General features: G+C 52.6%; 1 protein-coding gene and 1 non-coding gene across 2 annotated transcripts in view; both read right to left on the bottom strand.

The window, feature by feature from the left end:
• Positions 1-327: 327 nt before the first annotated feature.
• Positions 328-22,466, bottom strand: part of SLC38A3 (solute carrier family 38 member 3) — a 37,428-nt gene continuing 15,289 nt past the window's right edge. The window contains exons 2-16 of the mRNA XM_038772950.1: positions 13,516-13,698; positions 13,037-13,118; positions 12,631-12,746; positions 9,237-9,310; positions 8,390-8,482; positions 7,966-8,047; positions 6,202-6,284; positions 5,704-5,762; positions 4,689-4,862; positions 4,246-4,325; positions 3,929-4,029; positions 3,102-3,226; positions 2,677-2,821; positions 1,077-1,180; positions 328-648 (exon numbers count right to left, since the gene is read on the bottom strand). Coding sequence (XP_038628878.1) covers positions 544-648; positions 1,077-1,180; positions 2,677-2,821; positions 3,102-3,226; positions 3,929-4,029; positions 4,246-4,325; positions 4,689-4,862; positions 5,704-5,762; positions 6,202-6,284; positions 7,966-8,047; positions 8,390-8,482; positions 9,237-9,310; positions 12,631-12,746; positions 13,037-13,118; positions 13,516-13,625 — 1,533 coding nt within the window. The 5' untranslated portion in view covers positions 13,626-13,698 and the 3' untranslated portion in view covers positions 328-543. The remainder of the gene's footprint in view (positions 649-1,076; positions 1,181-2,676; positions 2,822-3,101; positions 3,227-3,928; positions 4,030-4,245; positions 4,326-4,688; positions 4,863-5,703; positions 5,763-6,201; positions 6,285-7,965; positions 8,048-8,389; positions 8,483-9,236; positions 9,311-12,630; positions 12,747-13,036; positions 13,119-13,515; positions 13,699-22,466) is intronic.
• TRNAW-CCA lies at positions 11,444-11,515 on the bottom strand. The gene has a single exon. It is a non-coding gene; the product is annotated as a tRNA-Trp (tRNA).

Here is a 22,466-nt window from a genome sequence, read left to right on the forward strand (position 1 = left end):
CTCTCTCCACCCACCTGCATTGCCAGCCACAGGTGGGGGGTGGGGGGAGTGCCAGTGAGGGGCAGGAAGTGATCTCGTGGGCCTAGGTGAGCCCCTACCCCTCAGATGGCTGCAGATTGGACTTCACTTGACTGGATTTCACTGTTTCTTCCAAATGGGGCTGTCAGAAAGTGACAGGGAGGAGATGGGGGCAGGAGGGAGATGCCTGGGGCTCAGTTTGTGTGGCCCTGGGATGGGACTTGGCATGGCAGCTTCACCTGCAACTGGCTCAGTTCAGCTCGCCCCCTCCGCCTCCCCCCAACCCCAAACGTCCTGATAAAGACAATAGTTAAAAAAAAGCACACAGTGTTCAGAGGTCCTTCCCTGCCTCCCTCCTGTCCTCTCCTCCTGCCCCCAACCAGTCATGGGCTGCAGTGCAGCTGTACAGTACTATCTGGCTGGGCCAGGGGAGGGAGCAGGCTCGGCAAGGGGTTGGGGGGACGAGGGAAGCCAGTCCAGCCGCCATGGCCCGAGGACGAGGTGGGGAAAACAAGGCCCCAGGCTCTAGTGACTGCCACCGCTCCGGCTGCTCCCGGTGGCCCAATCAATGATAATGAAACTGAGACTCATGATCATGAAGAGGACACCAAGTCCCGCGAAGCACATGGCCTGCAGGGGAGAGAGCAAGGTGAGTCAGGGTTTTGAGCTGAGGGGTCAGTCAGGGTGTCTGAGTTGGTCCCACACCTGCCTTTTCTAATGAAGCGTTGGAGCCTGGAACCCTCACTCTGACTCAGTTCCCAACCCAGTGCCTGGGCTATTCAGAATAAGGAGGCCATCCCTTGCAACGCACCCAAATCCCTCACACCCACACTCACTCTCCCTCTGGCACAGGTGACAGACCAGAGGAAAGGGTCTCGGGCCAGGGGGCGGCACCAATTCAGAGAAAGGAGAGAGTGTGGAAGTGGGAGGATGTATTGCTGGCAGAGGGGAATGGGGGTTGGTGGGGGAAGATGGACTCTGCATGGGTATTTGGGGCAGGGACGTCCCAGCTCATTGAGGCCGGGGTTGGGGGTGGGGGTTGAGGGGGAGCATCATACCAGTATTTTGGGTGTAGATCTCAGGGGCTCCTTGTCCTTGGGCATGATGCGGATGTAGAAGATGGCTGGAAAGATGAAGATCAAGCAGGGGGCCGATGTAGCACCTAGGGAAGCATTGAAGTTAGGGAGGGGGTGAGGAAAGGACAGAGGGAGAGAGAGCAGTCATACTGTAGGGCAGACAAAGAGCCTCCAAGGAGGCCAATGAGCACATTTGTTGTGATACCTAGGACCTTGGTGAGGCTGAGCAATGGACAAGGGGAGAGTGGAGGAAGCAGAGGATGAGAGGGAAAGAGGTAGCCGGCAATATGGGGCACTTCTCCAAGGCACTGGGAAATCTCCCTAAGAAACCATTCAGTGGGACCAGTTTCCCCAAAGAATCTCCATTATTTCCAACTTGGATGGAGTTACATCATTGTCCTTGGCACTGAAGACAAACGACACTGCCGATGGGCAGACTTTTTCCATGGGTTTGAGTATCACTGCATGCAGCTTGTGGGGGGTGGGGAGGTTCTAGGGGGCACCTTTCGGGATCCTTGCCATTCTGGATGAGCACTGTTCGGACACCAGTGATTCAGAGGGAACAGTTTCAACTTACCTCCACTAGACCATAAGCTCCTTGAGGTCAGGGATCGTGTCTACCAACTCTACTGTATTGTCCTTTCCCAGAAGCTTAGTACAGGGCTCTGCACACAGTAAGTGCTCAATAAGTGTCATCAATTGATGCCACCAGCAGATCAGGTGCTTGAGTTGTTTTTGTAGCAGTGATGATGGTTTGCACTGAGCCATCTACACTCTCTGGTCTGGTCCCTCGGGTTCAGCAGCACACATGGTACCATGACTTGGAGGAAGAGTGGGTGCAGTAGTCATTCCGGAACAGAATATCTCAGAGACCACACCAGCAGGAGATGCCTTCTATACTGTGAGCCCGTTGTTGGGTAGGGACCGTCTCTATATGTTGCCGATTTGTACTTCCCAAGCACTTAGTACAGTGCTCTGCACACAGTAAGTGCTCAGTAAATACTATTGAATGAATGAATGAATGCCACAGGGGCCTCACCTGCCTGGTTTTTGCAAGAATGTGGAAAAGACCCCCAACCCTTACCATGGAGATGAAATTCAATCCAGTCTGGGAGGAGTTGGTGTAGGAGGTTGGACAATAAGGGACTTGTCTCCACTTTCATGGGAGGACTGGAGAGGGAAAAGAAAACTACACTGCTCTTGATTTGGGATTTCTCTCTGCCCCTAATTTCTGCAAATACATCTGTATGGAGAACAGCACTTACAGAAAAGGCCAGGTGTTGGCTTGCAACATTCAAATAGGTGTGCTTCCATGGAGTTTGAATAGAGAGCCTGTTCTCGAGGGAGGGCACAAAGCAATGTGTAAACCATGAGCTGGTAACACCGGTTGCCCACCATCTGCACTGAGGGCCCAGAACAAGGGGATTCCACTAGGGGCTTTGTCTGACTGCTGACGTTCTCTCCAGGTTCCCCAGGACCAGAGATTGGGAATGGGACGGGGTATGGAGAGTGGGAATGCATTTTGGCCCTGGCATCGGGGAATGGCAGAGGTCAGGATTTGGGGTTTGGGGGGAAACTTCACCGATAATCCCGAAGATGCCTAGGATATTCGGGGCAAAGATGACGAGCAGGTTGATGCAGGTGAGCAGGACAATGGCAATGAGACTGTGCCGCAACCAGCTGAACTCCTTATGTTGGAACAACATCTGTTGGATGGCCCGGCGTACCTGGGGAAGAGGGTAGGGTGGCATCACAATGACACAGCTGCCTTCTGGGTATCTGTTTCTCTGGGGACCAGTGTCACAATCTTTTCTCTCCTCCTGTGATTTCATAACCCACCATGAGAGCCCCCCAACTCCCTCACCCCCTACTCTCATGCCTAGGGTGGGCCAGCACCTTTGCCAGGAAGTGGGGTATCCTCAGCTACCCTGTGACACTCCCCCTCTGCCTGCCCGAGCTGCCCACAATCAGAGAGAGATCTGGGGTCTGGGGGTGCAGTAGCCTCACCGGGAATAGAACGATGGGGACTGTAAGGGTGACAGCTGTGAGCACAGCCACACGGACACACAGGATGAGCACGTCAAAGGGGTCCACGCTGTTGTAGGTGTGCAGGAGCTCTGATTCCACCTGGCCTGCAGGGAGGAGGCGCCCAGTGTTGTCATCTGGACTGGACTAATCCAAGCCACCCAGACTGCAACAGGGGGGAGAGGAGATGGCTACAGGGCTGATGCCCAGCCCAACCTCTGGTCATCACATCCCTAGCACCTTCAGCTCCCTCCCTACCAACACATCTGGCCCGCAGAGAGGCCCCAAAATACAGACACCCAGCTTCCTCCCCTTATAATGCCTTTGGCCTAGTGGGTGGAGAGCACCAACCCCACCTCGTCCCCCCAACACACACACACACACACACACAATTTCCTCAACATATCTGTCCTGACAAGGGGTCAAAACATACAACCTAGCCACTGACAAACAGCAGCCATCTAGCTAGAAATGGAGGGATGAGGGAAGGAAGGCCCCCAGCACTTGGCCTGTCTTCTCCTCTCCCCTTGCCCAATAAACTCAACCTCCAAGGTCACAGCCTTCTCGAAATGCATCTGATTGGAGAGACGGGGTCACTGCTAGTGCTTGAAGTGACCCCAGCTGAGTTACTGGAGAAGGATCAGGACAGCCTCCGTCAGATCCCATCCCCTTGGCACCATCAGTCCAAGGCCATCCCCCCAGGATCTGGGACTTTCCCCTCTAGGAGAAGTGAACCCTGGCCTCTGCTGTCCCCTGAGGTCCCCAGACTTCCAGCCAGACTCCCACCCAGGCCAGGGGAAGGGACGTACCATAGAAGGTGAGGTAGCCAAAGAGCGCAGCCAGAAAATACATGACATACATGACAGCGATGGAGATGTTGGAAATGTGCTGCATCTTCTGCTTGGATGGGCTGCATGAGAGCAAAAGGCTGAGCACCAGGATGGGGACTCCCTTCCCAAGAACAAGTCTGAGCCCCAGACTTCCCTCCCCATGTCCCTCCTCTGCAGAGCCAGTTTGCTCCCCCACACTCTGCAGGAAAGAAGACGAGCCCACGAGGAAGGTAGAACCAGCATGTGCCCAACCCAGAGGGCAGATGGGCATGAGGGAGGCGTTTCAGCATACTCACTCCTTGAGCTCAGTGTAGATAGGTAGCACCTCGGGGTGGCAGACAAAGGCGAAGGCCATGATGGGGATGGTGTATGCCGTCTGCAGAGGGAGACATCAGGGGTGGCATGTCCTTTTCTCATGCCATCCATGGGGCTCAGGCACAGGCAGGAAGGCTGCCCAGGTGGCATCTTGGGAAACCCCACTGCCTAGTCCCTGGGAAACAGCATAACTCCCCATCAACTCCTCAATGCTGAGAGCCCCTGGCAGCTGCGGATGGGTGGCAAGAAGGCTGGGCAGGCTGAGATCTACAGTCTCTCTAAGGCCTTGTCACTACAGGTCCAAGTTCAGCTACCACGCTCATTATCCACTCGACCCCAACCTAGGGGGCAGGCTCTCCTTAGTAGAACCCAACGGTTCAACCCAGCCCCTCACACTCGGCCCTCCCAACAAGCTTCATCTCACCTGCGTGTTGAGGGTGAATAGGCTGGAGGCACAGGTAGTGGCATCAGTGACCTGAATATGGGGGTCCCCACTGGCATAATCAAGGGTGATGGCCTGCACCAAACTGAAGTTTCCCGTTCTGTTGGTATCATGCTCGGGCAGTGGGCATGGGATCTGGAACTTCTTATAGATGACCTGGGGTTGGGCAGGGAGGTTGGGGAGGGACAGAAATTATGCTTAGACCAAATCTTCCCACTCCTAAGTAACACACATTATTTTCTGAGGATGATAAGGGTCAAGGGAGGGCACAGTGGGCTGCCCAGGGAGGGGGACCCTGGCCGGTGTGCCCTTATTGCCATGCTTCCTGGCCTTAGAATTGTCAGAGTCCAGGGCCGCAGGGACATTCAGATTCCTTGCACTAACCATTCCTCCCGGTCATGACTCATTTCCTATTTCCCAGTCCTCAAAATGCCTCCCTGGGAGCTGAGCAGGGATCTGATCTGGGTAGGGATCCTAGCCCAGGGAATGCAAAATGAAAAGCTGTGTGTGGAGTTATGTAGGGTAACAATGCCTTGCTTCAGGAGATTCATTCAATAGTATTTATTGAGTACTTACTGTGTGCAGAGCACTGTACTCAGCGCTTGGGAAGTACAAGTTGGCAACATATAGAGACGGTCCCTACCCAACAGTGGGCTCACAGTCTAGAAGGGGGAGACAGAGAACAAAACAAAACATATTAACAAAATAAAATAAATAGAATAAATATGTACAAATAAATAAATAAATAGAGATGGGGGGAGTGAAGCAGGGGGTGAGCCTGAAGAAAGGAGACTCAGCCACTGTCTTCCCCTGACAACCTGCTCCCCAGTCTGCACCAGGGGATTGCAATCTCAGGCCTCAGGTCCCAGAGGAAAGCTGAGCCAGGGTTCCCCAGGGAAGCTGAGAAGCCAGGGAAGCCCAGTAGAAGGCTGGGGCCTAAGAGCTCCCTACTCCCATTCCAAGTCAGCTGAAGGCCAGGGTGTTGCTTCCCACTCACCGAGATAAGAAAGAAGACCATACAGCTGAGAGAGAAGCCACTGGCGTAGCCCAGGTATCCTGGTAGAGGGGAAAGATAGATGAGGCTTGAGTGGCTCCTATCCCCACATCCCATTCCTTCTTAGAGCCTCTTCAGGACTCCCCTCCCAACTCTATCCCAGCCCCCAGAGGCTCAGCATTTCCTTCCCATATCCCTGCCTTCCTAAATGATTTCCTCTTAATCAATCAATGAATCAATCAATCGTATTTATTGAGAGCTTACTGTGTGCAGAGAGCACTATACCAAGTGCTTGGGAGAATACAATATAGCAGAGTTGGTAGACATAGTCTCTGCTCACACTGAACTTACAGTCTACAGTCTCAAAGCTCCACACTCCTCCCAAGAGCCACCCCCTCCATCCATCCATCCAAGCCCCCACAGCTCCCTCTGAAGGGAGCAGGGCAGCTCGGGGGTGAGCCTAAGGCCCAAAGCCTCCAGCCCCGTTCCTCCCTGACTCACCAAGCTGCTTCATCAGCGCCAGGGGCAGGATAATGGTGACAGAGACAAGGATCACCAGATAGTTCCCATTCATGTACCAGTCCCTGGAAGGGGGCACAGAACCCAGGAGGTTAGAGCCCCCCACAGGGCTTAATGTGGGTCAGGGCTTGCTGGGGCTCAGCTCTGGAATCTTGTGGCAGAGCCCCATGAACCACAGTGGGGGCAGGTGGTACCGGCCGAGCTGGTCCAGGTCAGGGGCCAGAACTGCCAGCAGCTGGGAAGGAGTCGGAGGGGAGTGACAGTCAGAAGAAGAGGAGCTTTCATTCCTCAAACCACCCCCACCCCTCCCTGCCCTCTGCCAGGCTCCTTGCTCAGAGGCCACTGCAGAGTGCAAGATTAGTGAGCCCCCTAGCATCTGAAATCGGTCAGTTCTCCACCCACCACCTCACCACACCCAACTGTCATCCCCCAGAAACCTGGATCCTACAACTCTACTAGGTTGCCCAAAGAGAGTTCTGAAGGAAGGAGTGTACCATCCCCAAAGTTAAGAAATGGCTCCTGTCTCCCAGGGCCATCTCAATAGCCCAGAGTGCCAAGTAGAGGCCGGCATTGGACAGTGCTGTGCCATCAACCTCAGGGATCAGTCTGCTTTGCTCAATAGGCTGGGGTTGGGAAGGTGAGAGGGGGCTGGGATGTCACTCAGGCTAATCCCAGGTTGGGACTTAACCAAGCACTAGCAATGGGCAAAAATAGCAGGAGCTTAGAGCTAAGTCCACATGGCAGCCCAGCCAGATGTCAGAATACCCTCTAGGGAGAGATGTAAGCCTGGTCAAGGGAAGCTACACTGTCCTGGGGTCTGAGGTGTTGCCCACCCTGCTACCAGTGACAGAAAGAGGGGCTGGGTTTTTCTCCCCGCTGCCCCTGACCTGAGAAAGCATAATCCCAGGTTCCACAAGAACAAATTCATCAGGCTGGGGGTGCTGAGGGATGGAAGGCAGCCTGGGAGTGCAGGGACAGGTGAGGGGGCTGGGGAGCTGAGGGGAAGCCACAGGAGGTATGGAGAGGGGCTTGTCCCTGAACTAGGCTAGGCTAGCTGAAACAGGATTCCCCAGAAGCAGGACACCTTCCTGTCTCAGCCAGAAATGGAACTTCTTGGAATGGAAGAACAGGAGAGGGGAGAGGAGTGAGACTGAAAGAGTTAACAAGTGGGATCAAAGGCCCCAGGGTGGTATTAATAACTCCATGAGCCATTGGGCTGGGCAGTGGAACCTGAATTGTTGTCCATTAAAGTGACAGGCACCAGCTCGATGATCTAAGGGAAAAACTCCCAGCTTCTGGCCTGTATCCCAGCGGTGGGAGACAAAGATGGAATGAGATGCCCAGCTCAGCAAGTGGAGCTATGGTTTGGCGTTTTAGGCAGCAAAACGAGATCTCAAAAATAACCTGGCTGTTCAAAGCTCTGGCTAGTGCCCCAACTCCCTTTCTTCTAGGAAGCCTAAAGTCACATACTTGCGTGTGCACATGTGCACCCTCTCTCTCTCTCTCTCTCTCTCTCTCTCTCTCTCTCTCTCTCTCTCTCACACACACACACACACACACACACACACACACACGCATGCACAGACCTTCCCACTCCCAGGATGCCACAGCACCTAGCAGCATGGACCCGTCTTCCTCTGTTCAATTCCAGCCATCCAGGCAATCTCCCCAGGTCACAGAGGACAGCTCACCAGGGAAAGGACAGTCCCTTCCCGGGGCTTTGGTAGTCAGGGAAGAGACACTCACGTGGTCTTCTCCTCCAGGTTGAGGAAGGTCTGGATCACCAGGGGCACCTCTGACTTCACGATGTACAGGTAACTTGACATGGCTGTGGGGAGGGCCCAGGGGTGACTGGGGAGGGGGAGGCCCAAAGGGTGATAGGGAGGGGCAATGAGGGGGCTTGTTGAGGCGAGGGACCCAGGAGGAGGAAACAGGCACCAGCCCACAGATGGGGGCAGGGGATGTGGAGGACACGTTGCCCCACAGAACCCTTCTCTCACTCCTTCCCAACCAGGTTGCTGGTATCAGGTTGCCAAGGCCTACTGCTTCAGGGGAAACCCTGCTTTGGCCAGGAACCCCAAGTGGGGCCTAAGAGCCCCGACTTCAGCAGAGCAGTGTGGCTCAGGGATTTCCCTGACAAATCCACCGCCAGGCTGAGCGCCAGCCTTACCTCCGATATTCTGCAGGGTGATGGCCGTGGCTGCAGCAAGCTTCCCAGGAGTCCCGAAGGCCCGAAAGCCCAGCTGCTCATAGGCGCGGATGCCTTAGGGAGAGCCACCCGGAGTGGGGGAGGGAGGGAATCAGAGTGGCCCAGGGAGGCGCCTGGGTAGCGGTTCCCCCATCCCTGCCACAGGCTATACTCAGGGAAAAGTCCTTAAAATAACCTCTCCCCGGGGATGGGTGCTGAGAGGATTGGCCCCAGGAGAGATGGCAAGGGGAAGGAAAAATGTTGGCCAGAAAGTGGCATGGCCAGCTTCCAGGGCCTCCAGCTGCTCTTTTTCATCTTTCCCCTCTCCCCTCCCTCCCACCCCCATCACCCTCAGCGAGGTGCCCAGGGTCCCAAAGATGACATGGTCTACCCCTTTCATCATCATCCCCACTTGAGGGGCTTACAGAGTTTGGGTTTGACCCACTCCAACCCTGGCCTCATAAAGCTTACAATCTAATAGAGAGAGCAACTCGAAGAAAGACAGAGAGCCTCTAAATACACCAGAGTAAGTGACAGAAAAATGCAGTCAGAGATGGGGGGTAGGAGGTAGGATGGAATGAGGTGATTCTTGGTTCTTCAGGGGAGGTAGATTATACTTATTATTATCAGTATCATTATTATTATTATGGTATTTGTGTCAAGCACTGTTCTAAGCACTGGAGTAGATACAAATTAATCAGGTCAGAAACAGTCCATGTCCCACATGGGGCTCACAGTCTAAGTAGGAGGCATAACAGATACTTAATCCCCATTTTGCAGTTGATGTGAACAAGCCCTGAGGGACCTGGTCAGGAGTAAGGGCACTTACCCACAATGCCTGAGGACTTGAGCAGCAGGTGAATGGAGTAACTGGAAAGCAGTGCAACTGATGTCAGGAGGAAGCTGATAGGAGAGAAGAAGCAGGAAGACTAGTTAAGAGGGACAAAGGGTGGTGCCACGTGGGTTGAGAATATTCCCAGAACTTGATTGAGAACTTGGAAAGTTTTACTGACTTTGGGCTAAACTGCAGCTGGCAGAGGCCCAGAGCTTCTGCATTCCAGGAAGCAGCCAGGGATACCCAAACCCACATAACCCATATAACCTCAAGAAACTGGGAACCCACCTGGACACCCACCCCCCAACCCAGGTCAACCAGGCAAGAGGGAGAGTCCCTATTTAAGTTTTCCCAACTTGATCTTAGGTTCCCTGAGAAATGTACACTAATTTCTAGGGGATGCTCCCGAGGGCTTAGTACAACGCTCTACAAACAGCTGGTGCTCAGTAAATGTAACTGATTGCTAAGTTATCTAGCGAAGGGGCCACTGGCTCTCTCAATTCCAGTCAAGTTCTGCCTCTGGGCCCTTCACTCTGGGAAGGAAGAAGACACAAAGGAGAAGGGGCTCACCTTCCAGACTCTTCCTTGCCACCTCTACAGAGCAGCCACCAGAACTCATGGTAAAGCACCCCCCTGAAAGCTCAACTTCACCTGTCCTCCCTCTGCTCTCACCATTTCTTCCTGAAGAGATTTCCTGAGCTGCAGATATTTCACTAGAGGGAGCCTCTGACCCTAACCCAACACCCCAGGCCTCAGGGCTTCCCTTGGGGGGCCTCCTTCCTCTGGGGAGCCCCCAGGACTTCACAGATAGACCTCCTCGATCCTCTCAGTCTCCTGGATTTGTTAGCTCCATGTTACACGTAGGTGTATAATTGAGGCATTAGGTGTGGAAGAGATCCCTTCAGAATCACACGGTAAGCCTGCACAAAAGTCCGGGGCAGAACCTAGGGTATTACGAAGTGTCAGAGAATTAACTCTCTCTTCCCCCATCGGTTCAGTTGTCCTGTGATTCTTCCCTCCCCAACCCAGCTTGCATTGGCTCCATGGAGAAGCATGGGGCCAGGGCCAGATTCTCAAGGAGTAATGATCCTGATCCCTGGGTAAGAAATGCCCCTGTCTAGACACATTCATGGAACCTGGTCGCTCAAACCCTGGAGCAAGGGGGCTTGGAGCTGGGGACCAGACCAGGAAGTGGAATAAACTAGCTAGGTTTCTTGACCCTGAGGGGCACAGGAAAACAGTCCCACAGTCCCAATTGCCAGTGACTGGGAAAAGCCCCCTGGATAATAAACACCTTTCTATTCTAATGCTGATGATGTTGGGTTCCAACAAGCATCTCTTTGAGGCTGGGTTGTCAGGAGTCCATTTTGCTCGCCCACTCTGCTCCCTGGGAACACGCTCGGGATGTGTGTTTTGCATAAAAACATGTTTTCTGCCCAGCACACACGTCCAGGGCAAGTCACTCACTGTTTGGCAGCTAAATGGAGGCTTGTTTTGCAGCCGATCTCTGTTTTTCTCATTTCCAGCCCTATTTTAGTTGTATTTTTATTTGAGGGTAAAGAAAAAAACACCTCCCTAGAAATAAGCAGCCTGGGCACGTCAACAACGATGAGACAGGCCTAACTCCGCCAAGGCAACTTCTTGGAGCTGAGCTGGGCCAGAGCAGTAAGCATCTAATGTTGGGCTGGGCACCCGCTGGGCCAGGCCTGCTCCTTCTCCTATCCTTCTGCTTTGCTCTGTTCAACACCCACCACATTGCTTCCCGGCTGCAACAACTTCAGCTTTCCCTAGTTTCTCTTCAGACAGGTAGCTCCCTGTGGGCCAGGGACTGACCTGATTCGATACCCTTGTATCTCTCCTCAGTGCTTGAAATGTTGTTTTGAACAAAGTAAATGCCTCACAAACATCAAAAATGATGATGATGATGATGATAACAATGATATTAGATTGTTTCTGCTGGCAGACATCTGGAGGTTGGCTTCCAATATTTGAGCCCCCTCACTGCCCCCCTGATTTGGCTGCTACCACTGAGTCTTGAAGGGATGCTTGGCTTTCTTTGGAAAGCTACAGTGTGACTCTTGGGGACTGCCCCCTCTCCCTGATGCCATGTTTGCCTTTAGCCGTATGGGGTCTATCAATCAATCGTATTTATTGAGTGCTTACTGTGTGCAGAGCACTGTACTAAGCGCTTAAAGATAACCTGACCCCGACATGATTTGAACATGCAACCTTCTGATCTGGAGTCAGATGCGCTACCGTTGCGCCACCAAGTCCCCTCTCCAAAGTTGCTCTCCCTGCCTTTATAGCTGCTTTCCCTGTGGTCAGAGGAGGTGGCTTGCTTCCTGAGCTTCTGGCAGGGATTTCTCCCAGAAGGCCCATAGGCGCAGTGGTTTGTAGGTCATCTCCCCGAGTCGTAGATGGGCTGAGGCTTGGAGAGGGGCAGCAGGGGGCACTGAAGACTGGATCTTGTCAGTCAGTACCTGCCCTGGGCTGGTGGCACACAAAGCCTGGGGGTTATGATGGACCCCACTGGTCCTCACTGACCTGGGGCTACTCTACTCTGGAAATTGCCTGAGCCAGAAAAGGGAGACAGAGAAGTTGGCAGGTACCTTGACTCCAGCTGTTCATGGCCCTGGCACCCCTTTGCTGTTCTGCCACTCTCCAGCCGTACTCTCTTTGGTCAGTCTTTCCTGTGTTTTCTCCTCCTCTTCCTCCTCCCCCTTCTCATTTCCTCCCTTCCTTGTCTTTCCTCCCTCTCCTCATCACTCACTCCACACAACTTGTTCTGCTCTCCACAAGGCGAGTAACACCTGCTGGCTGCTCAATTATTTTCTCAGCCTGGTACCGTGTGTCTCCTTGTGACTGTGAGAGAGCCTTCCAGGGCCTCCCACCCCATTCCCTCCCTGGGCTCTACTCTGAACCAAGCTGTGTTCCTGCTAGTGACAGATTCCAGGGTTCCCATGCTCTTCTCTCACCCCTCAGGTCCATGATGGGAGATTTTTCTGCATTCCCTCTCTTGATGAGGGTATCCTCTATTTTTCCCTGCCTGTGATGCTCCACCTCTGAGGTGGTTTCATTCCCTCAACAAAAGAGATGGGCTAGAGTCACATCTTGGGGGCATGGTGGGCACGAACAAACTCCACAAAACAAATCTGAGTAAGCAGAGGCCTAGACTAATGCCCTCAGATTGCTCTCATTAGTCCCTAGAGTAGCAGATTGGGAGTTGGGAGAGGGACTGAGAGCCAATGTCCGCCTTTTCCCAGGGAGGGAGAAACAATCCCCTAACAGGCCAAGGAGTAGTTGGAGAGCCTTAAAGTCACTGGGGGCTCAGAAAGTTTAGGAAGGAGAGCACCTATGTGGGTGGGATTTGGAGGTGGCAGGAACTCACAGGAAGAGCAGGATGCCCGTGTTGGCCATGGCATATGCAAGCCCCAGGATGCCGCTGCCCATGATGGCGTTGCTGAGGTTGAACACTGACATCCCAAAGGACGTTTTACCTTCAAACTGCAAGAGAAAGTGTCAGTGGGAAGGAAGGCGAGGTGGGCCCAGGAACTGCAAGGCACTCTACTGCCCTAGCTCAGTGTCCTCAAGCTCCATGGCGAGGCCCCAAGGACTCAGCACTCAGACCCCCACAGTGCCAATCTCCTGGGATGCCCAGCCCCAGCCTCACAGAACCTCCCACTCTGGTGTTCCGGGGCCAGGGTTCTATGCTTCCACCGCGTCCAACTGCTCAGATCTACCTGCCCCCACCCCTAACCATTTGGGTCTCCCTGTCACTGCATCCAGCCTCTCACATCAGTGAAGTGGGTCTGCTTGTCGATCCTTGGTGGCAAGAAGCCTTCCACCTCTGCTGGACTGGGCCTGTGCTCCTCAAATCTGTGGGGAGAGTGGAGGGGCAATCATCTTACCCTCCAATTTCATGGAGCACACCCCACTCCCACCACAGCCCCAACGTGACCCCCTCCCCTCTCCCTGTTGGTTAAGGAAGTGAATAGGCACTTTGGCCCTGGAATGGCATAAAAGCCAGTTCCTTCTGCTCACTTTCTTGACCCCTACTCCACATTGCCCAGGGCCTGGCAGGGCCTGGGTGCATTGTGGAGACACTGAGGGGCCCCAGGGTTGGATGAACAGCAGGGGTGAAGGAAAGGAGGAGGAGGAGGACACAGGGGGCAGATTTAAGTCGACAATACCTATTCGGTACCATCTCGCCCCCTTTGAAGAGATGGGATTTGCACTCTTTGCAAGTTCCATCTCTGCCACCTCCAGGTTTTACCTTTCACTCCCACCCGGGGGCAGGGCTCCAGGGCTCAGTCCCTCCATGGGCTTGCCATTGGGCACGAGCTCCACCATCTCCGTCTGCACGGGCACCTCCATGGAGCTCATCTCTGTGGGCCCTGGGTCTGGGCTGGAGCAGGGGAAGGAGCCGGGGTGCTCCTTCACTGTTGGTGTTCTGCCTCTATTGGAAGAGCACAGGGGAGAGGCAGCAAGAGTCATTCCTAGGGTAAAAGCATGGAGATTTCATTTCTGCTGGCATGGTAGCCAGAGTGCCATCTGGGTCCAAAGGGTAAAGGGGGCTTGGGCAGGGCAGAGGCCCAAGACACCTGGGCTCTCTCCTTGTCTTAATGAGTCACTTTGAGGGAGTCTCCTTCCAGTCTTTAAATGCGGGGGTGGTGGGGTGGGGGTGGTGGTAACCTCATGAATGGGAGGAAAAGACAACTCCCTGAGACAAACAACACCAGAAATCCTGTCCCCAGCTCAGGACTTCTGCTTTTCACTACCCAAACTGAACATTGCCTCCTTTCATTCACTCCACCGGCCCGTTCCAATGGTCACCAGTCATCACCAACTAGTCGTCCTGACCCGCTTGCTCTCCCCCTTTCTCTGAGGTGACCCGATGACCTGCCTTGCAAAGTGGCTGAGTCCCCCACTTTTCACTCCACTGAGCAGACCCCAGGGCTCCATGCCACTCTGACTGTGAGATCTGGGTATAGGTCAGGGCAGAGGTAAGAAGGGGCCCAACTAGGGCCCAGCCATCCCCCTCCTCCACACCAAGGAACCCCTTTCCCTGGATAGGGGTCAGCACTGGGAGAGGAACCTGAAAGTGTGCAGGGGTTCCTAGCTATCGATGACCAAGAGCTGCCCTTCTTTTCTCCCCCATCCCCTCCCTGGCCAGAGTGGGAGAGAGCTCAGCTCCCCAAACAGGGTCCACTGAGCTCAGAGGAGGAAGAATCCTCTCAGGGGCCTGATCAGGGCTCAGCCCTCAGTAGTGCCCCCACAACCAAGCGGCTACCTCATCAGGAACTTCAGACGCCCTTTGGTTTGGAAGGCTTTTACCTCCTCCCTAGGGAAAGGTCTGACCCCTGGACAGGCCATGGAAGTGAAGCTGCTATGCTGGATGGATCAAATTTGGCCTGGAGAACAGGAATCCTGGGTTCTCTCTGTTGGTGTCCTGCTTTATCCCCTTAAAGAAAAAGGAAAATCCCCTATGTTCTCCCTCCTGCCTAGATGAAGAGCCCCAGGAGGGAAGGCATTGAGTCTGACCTGATTCACTTGTCTCCATCCCAGTGCTTAGTACAGTGCTTGGCACAAAGTGAGAGCTTGACAAAGACCACAATGATTATTGGGCCCTCTGCCTCATAAAGGCAAGAGGAAATGAAGGAGACCTTTGCATGCCTCAGAAAAGTCCTGAGGAATGTGCTATAAGGGCAAGCTAACCATCCACTCTGAGGCTCTCCCTTTGCAGGTAGCATCTCCCAAAGTCTCAGCTCCCAGGATTGAACCGGTCCTCTTAGCATTCTCCAACCTCCAGCTCCAGTCCCTTCCCCAGCTTATTGCTCCCTACATGCTCCCATGCTCCAGGAGGGACTGGAGGCCAGAGTCTCCCCCCAACACACACACTCTCTCTCTCTCTCCCCCCCCCCAGACCCCACCAAGGAGAAAGAAGGAGAAGAGAGAGATGGAGAGCCATGGTTGAGAGGGGCCTGAAGAGGGGGAGGTGGTAGCTCCTCAATAGAGGGTTGGTACAGGGCAGCCTCTGTGCCAATCACAGAGTGGGCATGAGGCCAGATGTGGGGAAAATCTAGGAGGTAAGGGCAATTGGGAACAAGGTCCCTGCCAAGAAAGTGGCCCAGCTGGGAGGGCATTCAGAGCTAGGCTGCGTTGGCAATGGGAACAAAGCCTCTACTGTGTGCTTCAAGCTGGGTGCTGGGAGACCGTTCCCAGGGCTGGCGTAGCCCCGGCCCTGGCAGCAGGTGGGGGTCTGGCTCTCTCTGGCCCCTGCCTAGAGGAAACAGACTCCCCTTCTCTGTCCCCATTGTGACTCAGGGCTCCAGCTTCCACCTACCAACCTGAGAGAGGAGGTCAGTGGTCAGAGCAAGAGCTGGTGGTCAAGACTCGGGAGTCCTTTTGCTTTACTGTGTGATCTTGAGCAGAGATGTTTTGGTCTTGGTGCTTGAGAATTCCATCCATAACACGGGGAGCCCTTTCCATTCCCCCATGCCTCCCCAGGCACTCCAAGCAGAAGTGGCACAGTCTCTGTCCAAACCCAAACCCAGGAAGCTTGGGGTCTGACAACAATAAGCTTGGCAGATTTATTCAGAGTTGCCCACAGTTAAGGCTGTTGTCTCCCCCGTTCAGATTCAGGCAGAGTTCCCCAGGGGGCAGGGAGTTCCCCAGACAGGGCCTGAACTTGGAGCTCCAGCAGCTCAAAGCTGGGCCAGGCAAGGGCAGAGCATTGCCTATGGGGAAGGGATGGAAGCAAACCTCTTGCAGTATCTGATCCTAAGCCATAAAGACCCATGTCCAAAATGGCCCCTGGACCTAGCTGCTGCTAGGGACTAGAGGGAAGGAATGGTGAAGCCTTGGGGACCTGCTCTCACCCCACCCTGTAGCAGCCAAGAGGCCATGGTTCCCTGGCACTGTCATCTCCCTCCATGGAGCAATGAGCCCAGTGCACCACCCCCACCCACACTCATTGTTCTTTGGCTCATCAGGGTCCCTGCCCCACCCCACACGTCCCTTTCATAACTGGAAAAAGCGAGGCCCAAGGAGGGCAAGGGGTTTGACTAAGATGGCCCTGAGAGTTAGCACTGGAACTGGGGCTGGAACCCTGCTGAGCTGGATAGCAATTGAAAGTGCTTGGAGAAGATTGTCTGAAGGTGGAAAATCTGAGTAGTTCTAGCTTCTCTACTGAAGAGAGAAGGGGGGTTTCTTATCTCAGCAGAAAGGTCCCTTAGCTCTGGATAATAGGCACCACACTGCCTCAGGTCAGTCCTACCCTTAGAGAAGCTCCATAATTCCTCAAGGGGGCCTCAGCTCCACCATCCCCATGTCCCTTGGAGAGCATGGCCAGCTCTTTTTTTTGTATTTGTTAAGTGCTTATTATTGGCCAGGCACTGAATTGAGTGCTGGGGTACATACAAGCTAATCAGTTTGAACACAGTCCATATCCTATGTGGGGCTCACAGTCCTAATCCCCATTTTTACAGATGAGGTAACTGAAGCACAGGGAAGTGAAGTGACCTGCCCCAGGTCATGCAGCAGACAAATGGTGGAGCTGGGATTAGACACAGGTCCTTCTGATGTCCAGGCCCATGCTCTATCCACTAGGCCATGCTGTTTCCTCTGCCCCAGTGCCAGCCCTGCAGCTCACCCATCAAGTGGAGACCTTCCTCTCCACATGCAGCCAGGTCTCCTGCTGCCCCTCTGGGAAGAAGGGACTTGGAGGGAGTTGGAGATCAAGCCGGGGAGAGGACGTCTCCAGGGTGGGGAGAGGAGTGGGGTAGTACAAGTGTCCTTTCCTAAGGAGCCAGACTTAGCAGCAGTGTGTTCTGAGAGTGAATGTTTGCCAACAGGCAAAGTAATAGTAGTAGTAATATTAATATTTATTAAGTGCCCACTAGGTATAATACACTCTACTAAGCCCTTCCGAAATACAAAACAGAGAAGTGACACAATCCCTGCCCATAAAGAACTTAAACTCCTATGGGGTTGACAGACATAAAAATACTACAAATAGAGTAAATTGATAAGTGAATGTACAAATGAATAAACATTTATACAGAAGAGCTAGGATGGGTATTATTAATAAGTACATCAAGTGCCAGAGATGGCAGATAAGTTGGTATGACTTAGGGTGAAGAAACTAAACTTGATGTAGGATGTGACATTTTAGGAGGGCTTTGAAGATGGGGAGAGTGGTCCTATGTAAGATTTAGGGAAATGGGGAGTTTCGGCTTGGGGGGATCAATGTGAGCAAGGGGATGGAGGTGGGAGAGGCAAGAGCAAGGTACAGCTAGGTTAGCTTGAGAAGAGTGGGAAGAATGAGCCTTGAAGCAGAGTGTGAGGAGTTTTTGCTTGAGGTGGAGGGGCATGGCAGGAAACCAGTGGAGGGTTTTGAGGAAAGGAGAGTTGTGGACTGAACAACATCCCAAGAAGAGTGTTCCATGCAGCAGTTGAAGAGGAGAGAGGCAGGAGACAGGGAGACCAGTGAAGAGGCTGATGCAACAGTCTAGGCATGACATGGTTCAAATTTGGACCAGGCTGTTAGCTGTTTGGGTAGATAGGAAGGGATGGATCCAGGAAGAACAGGCAGAATTTAATGGTAGGTTAAACATCAGAGTTGAAGAACAGAGAGAAGTTGAGGATGACTCTGAAGTTTCAGGCTTCTGGGTCAGGGAGGTTGGTAGTATTATTGACAGAAATTGGGAAAGTTAGTAGGAGGAGTGGTTTGAGGGGGAGAAAATGAGTAGTTCTGTTTTAGACATTTTGCATTTGTGGAGGCTCTCCCCTCCCTCCTAACTTTATACATCTAATTGCTTCCTCTTACCTGTTATTAATTTTAGTGTCTGCCAGGCTGACCTCAATTGTAAGCTCCTCGAGGACAGGGATCTTTTCTACTAATGCCATTAAACTCTTCCAAGTGCTCTGCCCACACTAGGTGCTCAATCAATCAATGGAATTTATTGAATGCTTCCTGTATGCAGAGCACTGTACCAAGCATTGATGACAGTGCAATAGAATTGGCAGACAATAATTATAAATTGATTGATTACCTCGGGTGAGACCCCAGAAGATGCAGCTTCGGGAACCATCTCACTACCAGCCAGGGAACACAACCCTCTGATTAGGGTTCAGCCCCAGACTAAGCAAATGTAAGAGTCTCCCTTTCTTTCCCTAAGATAGTGCCTTTACTAGACTGAGCCCCCTCCAGGCTTCACCTAACACCAGGAAGGAAGCAAGGTGGCCTAGTGGGTAAATCACGGGCCTGGGAGCCAGAAGACCTGGGTTCTAATCCCAGCCCTGCCAGGTGCCTGCTATGTGACCATGGGCAAGTCACTTAACGTCTCTATACCTCTGTTTCCTCGACTGCTAAATGGGAATTCAATACCTGTTCTCCCTCCTCCTTATATTGTGAGCCTCATGTGGGACAGGGATCATATTAACTTTTATCTACCTAATTAACTTTTATCTACCCCAGCACTTAGAACAGTGCTTGGCACTTAATAAGCACTTAAGAAATACAATTAAAAATAATCAGACTCAGCAAACTGACAGGTTGCCATTTCCCTCCTGGAAATCTGAATGAGGTCTGATTCTGTCTGAACCCTTTAGTCAGGGTCAGTCCAAACTGAGGTTCTCAAGGTGGAAAGGTGCTGGGGTCTTGTTCACTGGGCAAAGAGCACAGGATAAATCCAGATCCAGATAATCCCTAGACGTGGGGCAACTGGGTCAGTTTATGGATTTCCAGGGCTTTTGGGTAGACCCAGTGTATCCTGCACAGAACTGACCCCAAAGATCTGCAGAAGAGCATTCCAGGTTACCAGGGAGAGGGGATGCCTGAACTGACCATTTTCATCAGGGTCAAACAATTACAGAATCTGAGAGCCAGAAGTGACCCCTCACATTTGGATTTGCACCCTTTATTCACTCCTCTCTCAGCCCCACATGGGCTGAGATACATATACACATACTTATGTATATTGATGTAATTTATTTATTTATATTAATGTCTGTCTCCGACTCTAGACTGTAAGCTTGTTGTGGACAGGGAATGTGTCTACCAATGCTGTTATATAGTACTCTCCCAAGCGCTTAATACAGTGCTCTGCACACAGTAAACATTCAATAAATATGATTGATTGACCCCCAAGAGGTCATCTGATCCAGCTCCCAGCCCCCAGGCAGGTGAATGACTAAATCGTCTTGGACAGATGGGTGTCTCTTCTTTTGTTAAAGATCTAAAGGGGTGGATATTTCACAACCTGTCTCGTGGCTTGTTCCAGCATTTTTCACACTGGTGATCAAGAGTGGAGCCCTAGTAGCATTCTTCTTTGTGTCCAATCCAACTCTCCTCCTCGAATTTATGTCCATTTCTTCTGTTGGGTCTTCTGTGGGCACTGAGAACAACCAGTCAGCAACAACAGGTCTGCACTTCTGGGGATGTCTAACTGATGGGAGCAGGAAACCCCAGGAAAGACCAGTCCTGAATTGAGCCTGAAGCTAGCCCTACAACTGCAGGGTGACCACAAGTTGTTTCCAGCTTCCCGTGGCCCAGTTGTGATGAGCAGGGTCAGCATACCATCCACTTGATGTAGAAGGGGAGGAGGGTTAGGGTAGAGAGGCAGCTACTGTTGCTCTTCCTCCCTCTGCCCACATCCCTCCAGTCTCTTTGTCCTGAATCCTCCTCCTCCCTTCACATCACCTGGACAACAAACTGGCTCGTCTCCCAAGCAAGGGCCAGGGGATGCTGGGACCCCTATGGGGGTTCTGCCTAGACCATGCCCAGAAGGTTCCTGGGCACCGTGTTCTGGCCAGAGTGAGCCAGGGGAAAGCCAGAGGCTCACCAGGGACACATCCTGGGTTGGCTCCTTCTTGAGAGCAAAACAGATGGGTCCAACAAGGGCAGTGGAGGGAGCTGGGTAACAGAAGGATGGAGAATGCCAACTGGCTGTATGGGCTCAAGTCCTGTTCTTAGAGCTGTGAGTCTCTGGAATGGTGACAGTCTTCCTGTACCCCTTCCCTAGAACCTTAAAAGTCTCCTTGGGGAGTCCATCTGTTGGAAAACTCAGGGCAGCACCCATGACTTGAATAATCCCCAATCCCTCTACACTGTAAACTCACTGTGGGCAGGGAACATGTCCTGCATGGCCTAGCGGATAGAGCACGGGCCTGAGAGTAAGAAGGGTTTTAGTCCCTGCTCTGCCACTTGCCTGTTGGGTTATCTCGGGCAAGTCATTTCACTTGTCATCTGTAAAATGGGGATTAAGACTGTGAGCACCAGGTGGGAAATTGACTGTATTCAACCTGATTATACCATATCAATCCCAGGGCTCAGCACAGTGCCTGGCACATAGTAAGCGCTTAACAAATACCATTAACCCCCCCCCCCCCAAAAAAAACAACTCAGTACTCTCCCAAGCCCTTAGTACAATTTTCTGCACCCAGTAAGCACTCAATAAATATGATTGATTTATTTTTAAGAAAGCTGTGGGGCAAGGATTAACTGAATTGTGGGGTGATCTATCAGGTAAAGGGGAAGGAAGAAAGAGATGGAAAAGAGGAAAGGACAAAAATCATCCAATAGCATTTATTGAGGACTGTCTTTTGGTGTGAATTCCTGCTCCCCTGAGCTCCCTCAGATAGGTTCTTACTCTCCAAGGCCCAACTACTTTCCTAATTACCAATGGGGTGGTCCCATTCTGCCATTCCATTTCCACTGTAGCTTTTTGCAGGGAAGACTCTGGAAAACTGGGGTTCTGCCGGCCCAAGCAGGGGAAAGACTTGACCTGGCTCTCACTTCACAGAGGCAGAAAATTCATGGATCTGGAGGAGGGCAGCCCAGGAGGCAGTTGGTGGGCTCTACTGGGGAGGGTTCCTCAGGCTGGTTGCTCTGCCCAAGTTCCTCAATGTTTGGTTGGAGTTCAAGCAGGAGACCTGTCTGATCCCTCCAGGTCTCCCCATCACATACTGACTGCTCCAGACAGCTCCCAGGCTGCTCCCCTCCACAATTAGGCAGGGGACCAGCACCTGAGGCTCATAGTGCCCCCAACAGAGGGGTAACCCTGACCCATACTCTTTGAACCAGACTCTCAGCCTCATTCATCCCAGGTCTCTAACAAGACCTGAATGTTTCTAATCAGGATGGAAAAGACCTTACATGGTGGCTTTTTCAACCTAGTAGCTCTTGTAAGCCTGTCCCCCTCCTACTTGGGTTGGCCAGTTAGGGCACTCATGGATTCAGGACCCGCCTTTGCTAACCTGGTACCAGACTGTGGACTGGCCAGTGGAAAACCAGACTGTTCAGGATAAAGGTGGACAGCTGGTCTCCCTTGGTATCTGGCATCCAGAAATGATAGCAGTGGTCAACTTGATGCAGGGACTAGGTCAAAATCTACCATCTCCGAAAACCAGTCCCCAAAACTCTCAGGGCTGTAGGTCGCAATGGGAAAAATGTGGTGGGTGGAGAAGTAGCGGGCATTGGTTATTATCCAGTTCTGGTTGGATTCATCACCTTTCAACCTGGCTCGGCTTCCCAAGTTCTGGCCTCAGCCACCCCCAGGGCAGGCTGGGACAGGCCCCCTAAAGAGTGCTGAGCCCAAGTGCTGTGCCTTTGCTTAACAAAGCTGCTTGTTCTCTGTCTTAATACCTGGCTTTAGCAAATTCATTATGAGCTCTTGGCTCCAGCACGTGTGGCTGACTCTGGGGAAATAGCGGCCCCATGAACAACAGCGGAGGGAGAAGGAAAGAAAGAGCCAACTTCAAGTAACTGGCCAAAAGCCCCCTTCCCTTCAAGCCCCTTTTCACAGTCCCTGGCCTCCCTGTGCCACCCCTCACAATGTGGGCCTCTTTTTTCACTTCCTGGGCCAGTCCCACTCCTCCTCCTTTCAGCCACTTCGCTGCCCAACCTCAGCACCCTCTTAGGTGGTGAGCCCCCTGAGGGACAGGGACCATGTCTAATTCCCATCTGTCTATGCTCTCCAAGTGCTTAGTACAGTACTCTGCACACAGTAAACGCTCAATAAATACAATTGATTAACTAATACTCCCACCACCACTACTCCTCCTTCTCCTCCTCCTCCTACTACCTGTTTTTCAAGGAACTCAAAGCACGTTTCAGTCCCAACCTTCTCCCCTGTGACCACCAGCCCAGGAGGAAGCAGAGAAGGAGAATATATTCTCCTCTTTTGTAGAAGGAGAACTGGGGCATGAGGTAGAAAAAGGGCC

The sequence above is a fragment of the Tachyglossus aculeatus genome, chromosome X1, assembly GCF_015852505.1.
Source record: "Tachyglossus aculeatus isolate mTacAcu1 chromosome X1, mTacAcu1.pri, whole genome shotgun sequence".
Classification (NCBI taxonomy): Eukaryota; Metazoa; Chordata; class Mammalia; order Monotremata; family Tachyglossidae; genus Tachyglossus; species Tachyglossus aculeatus.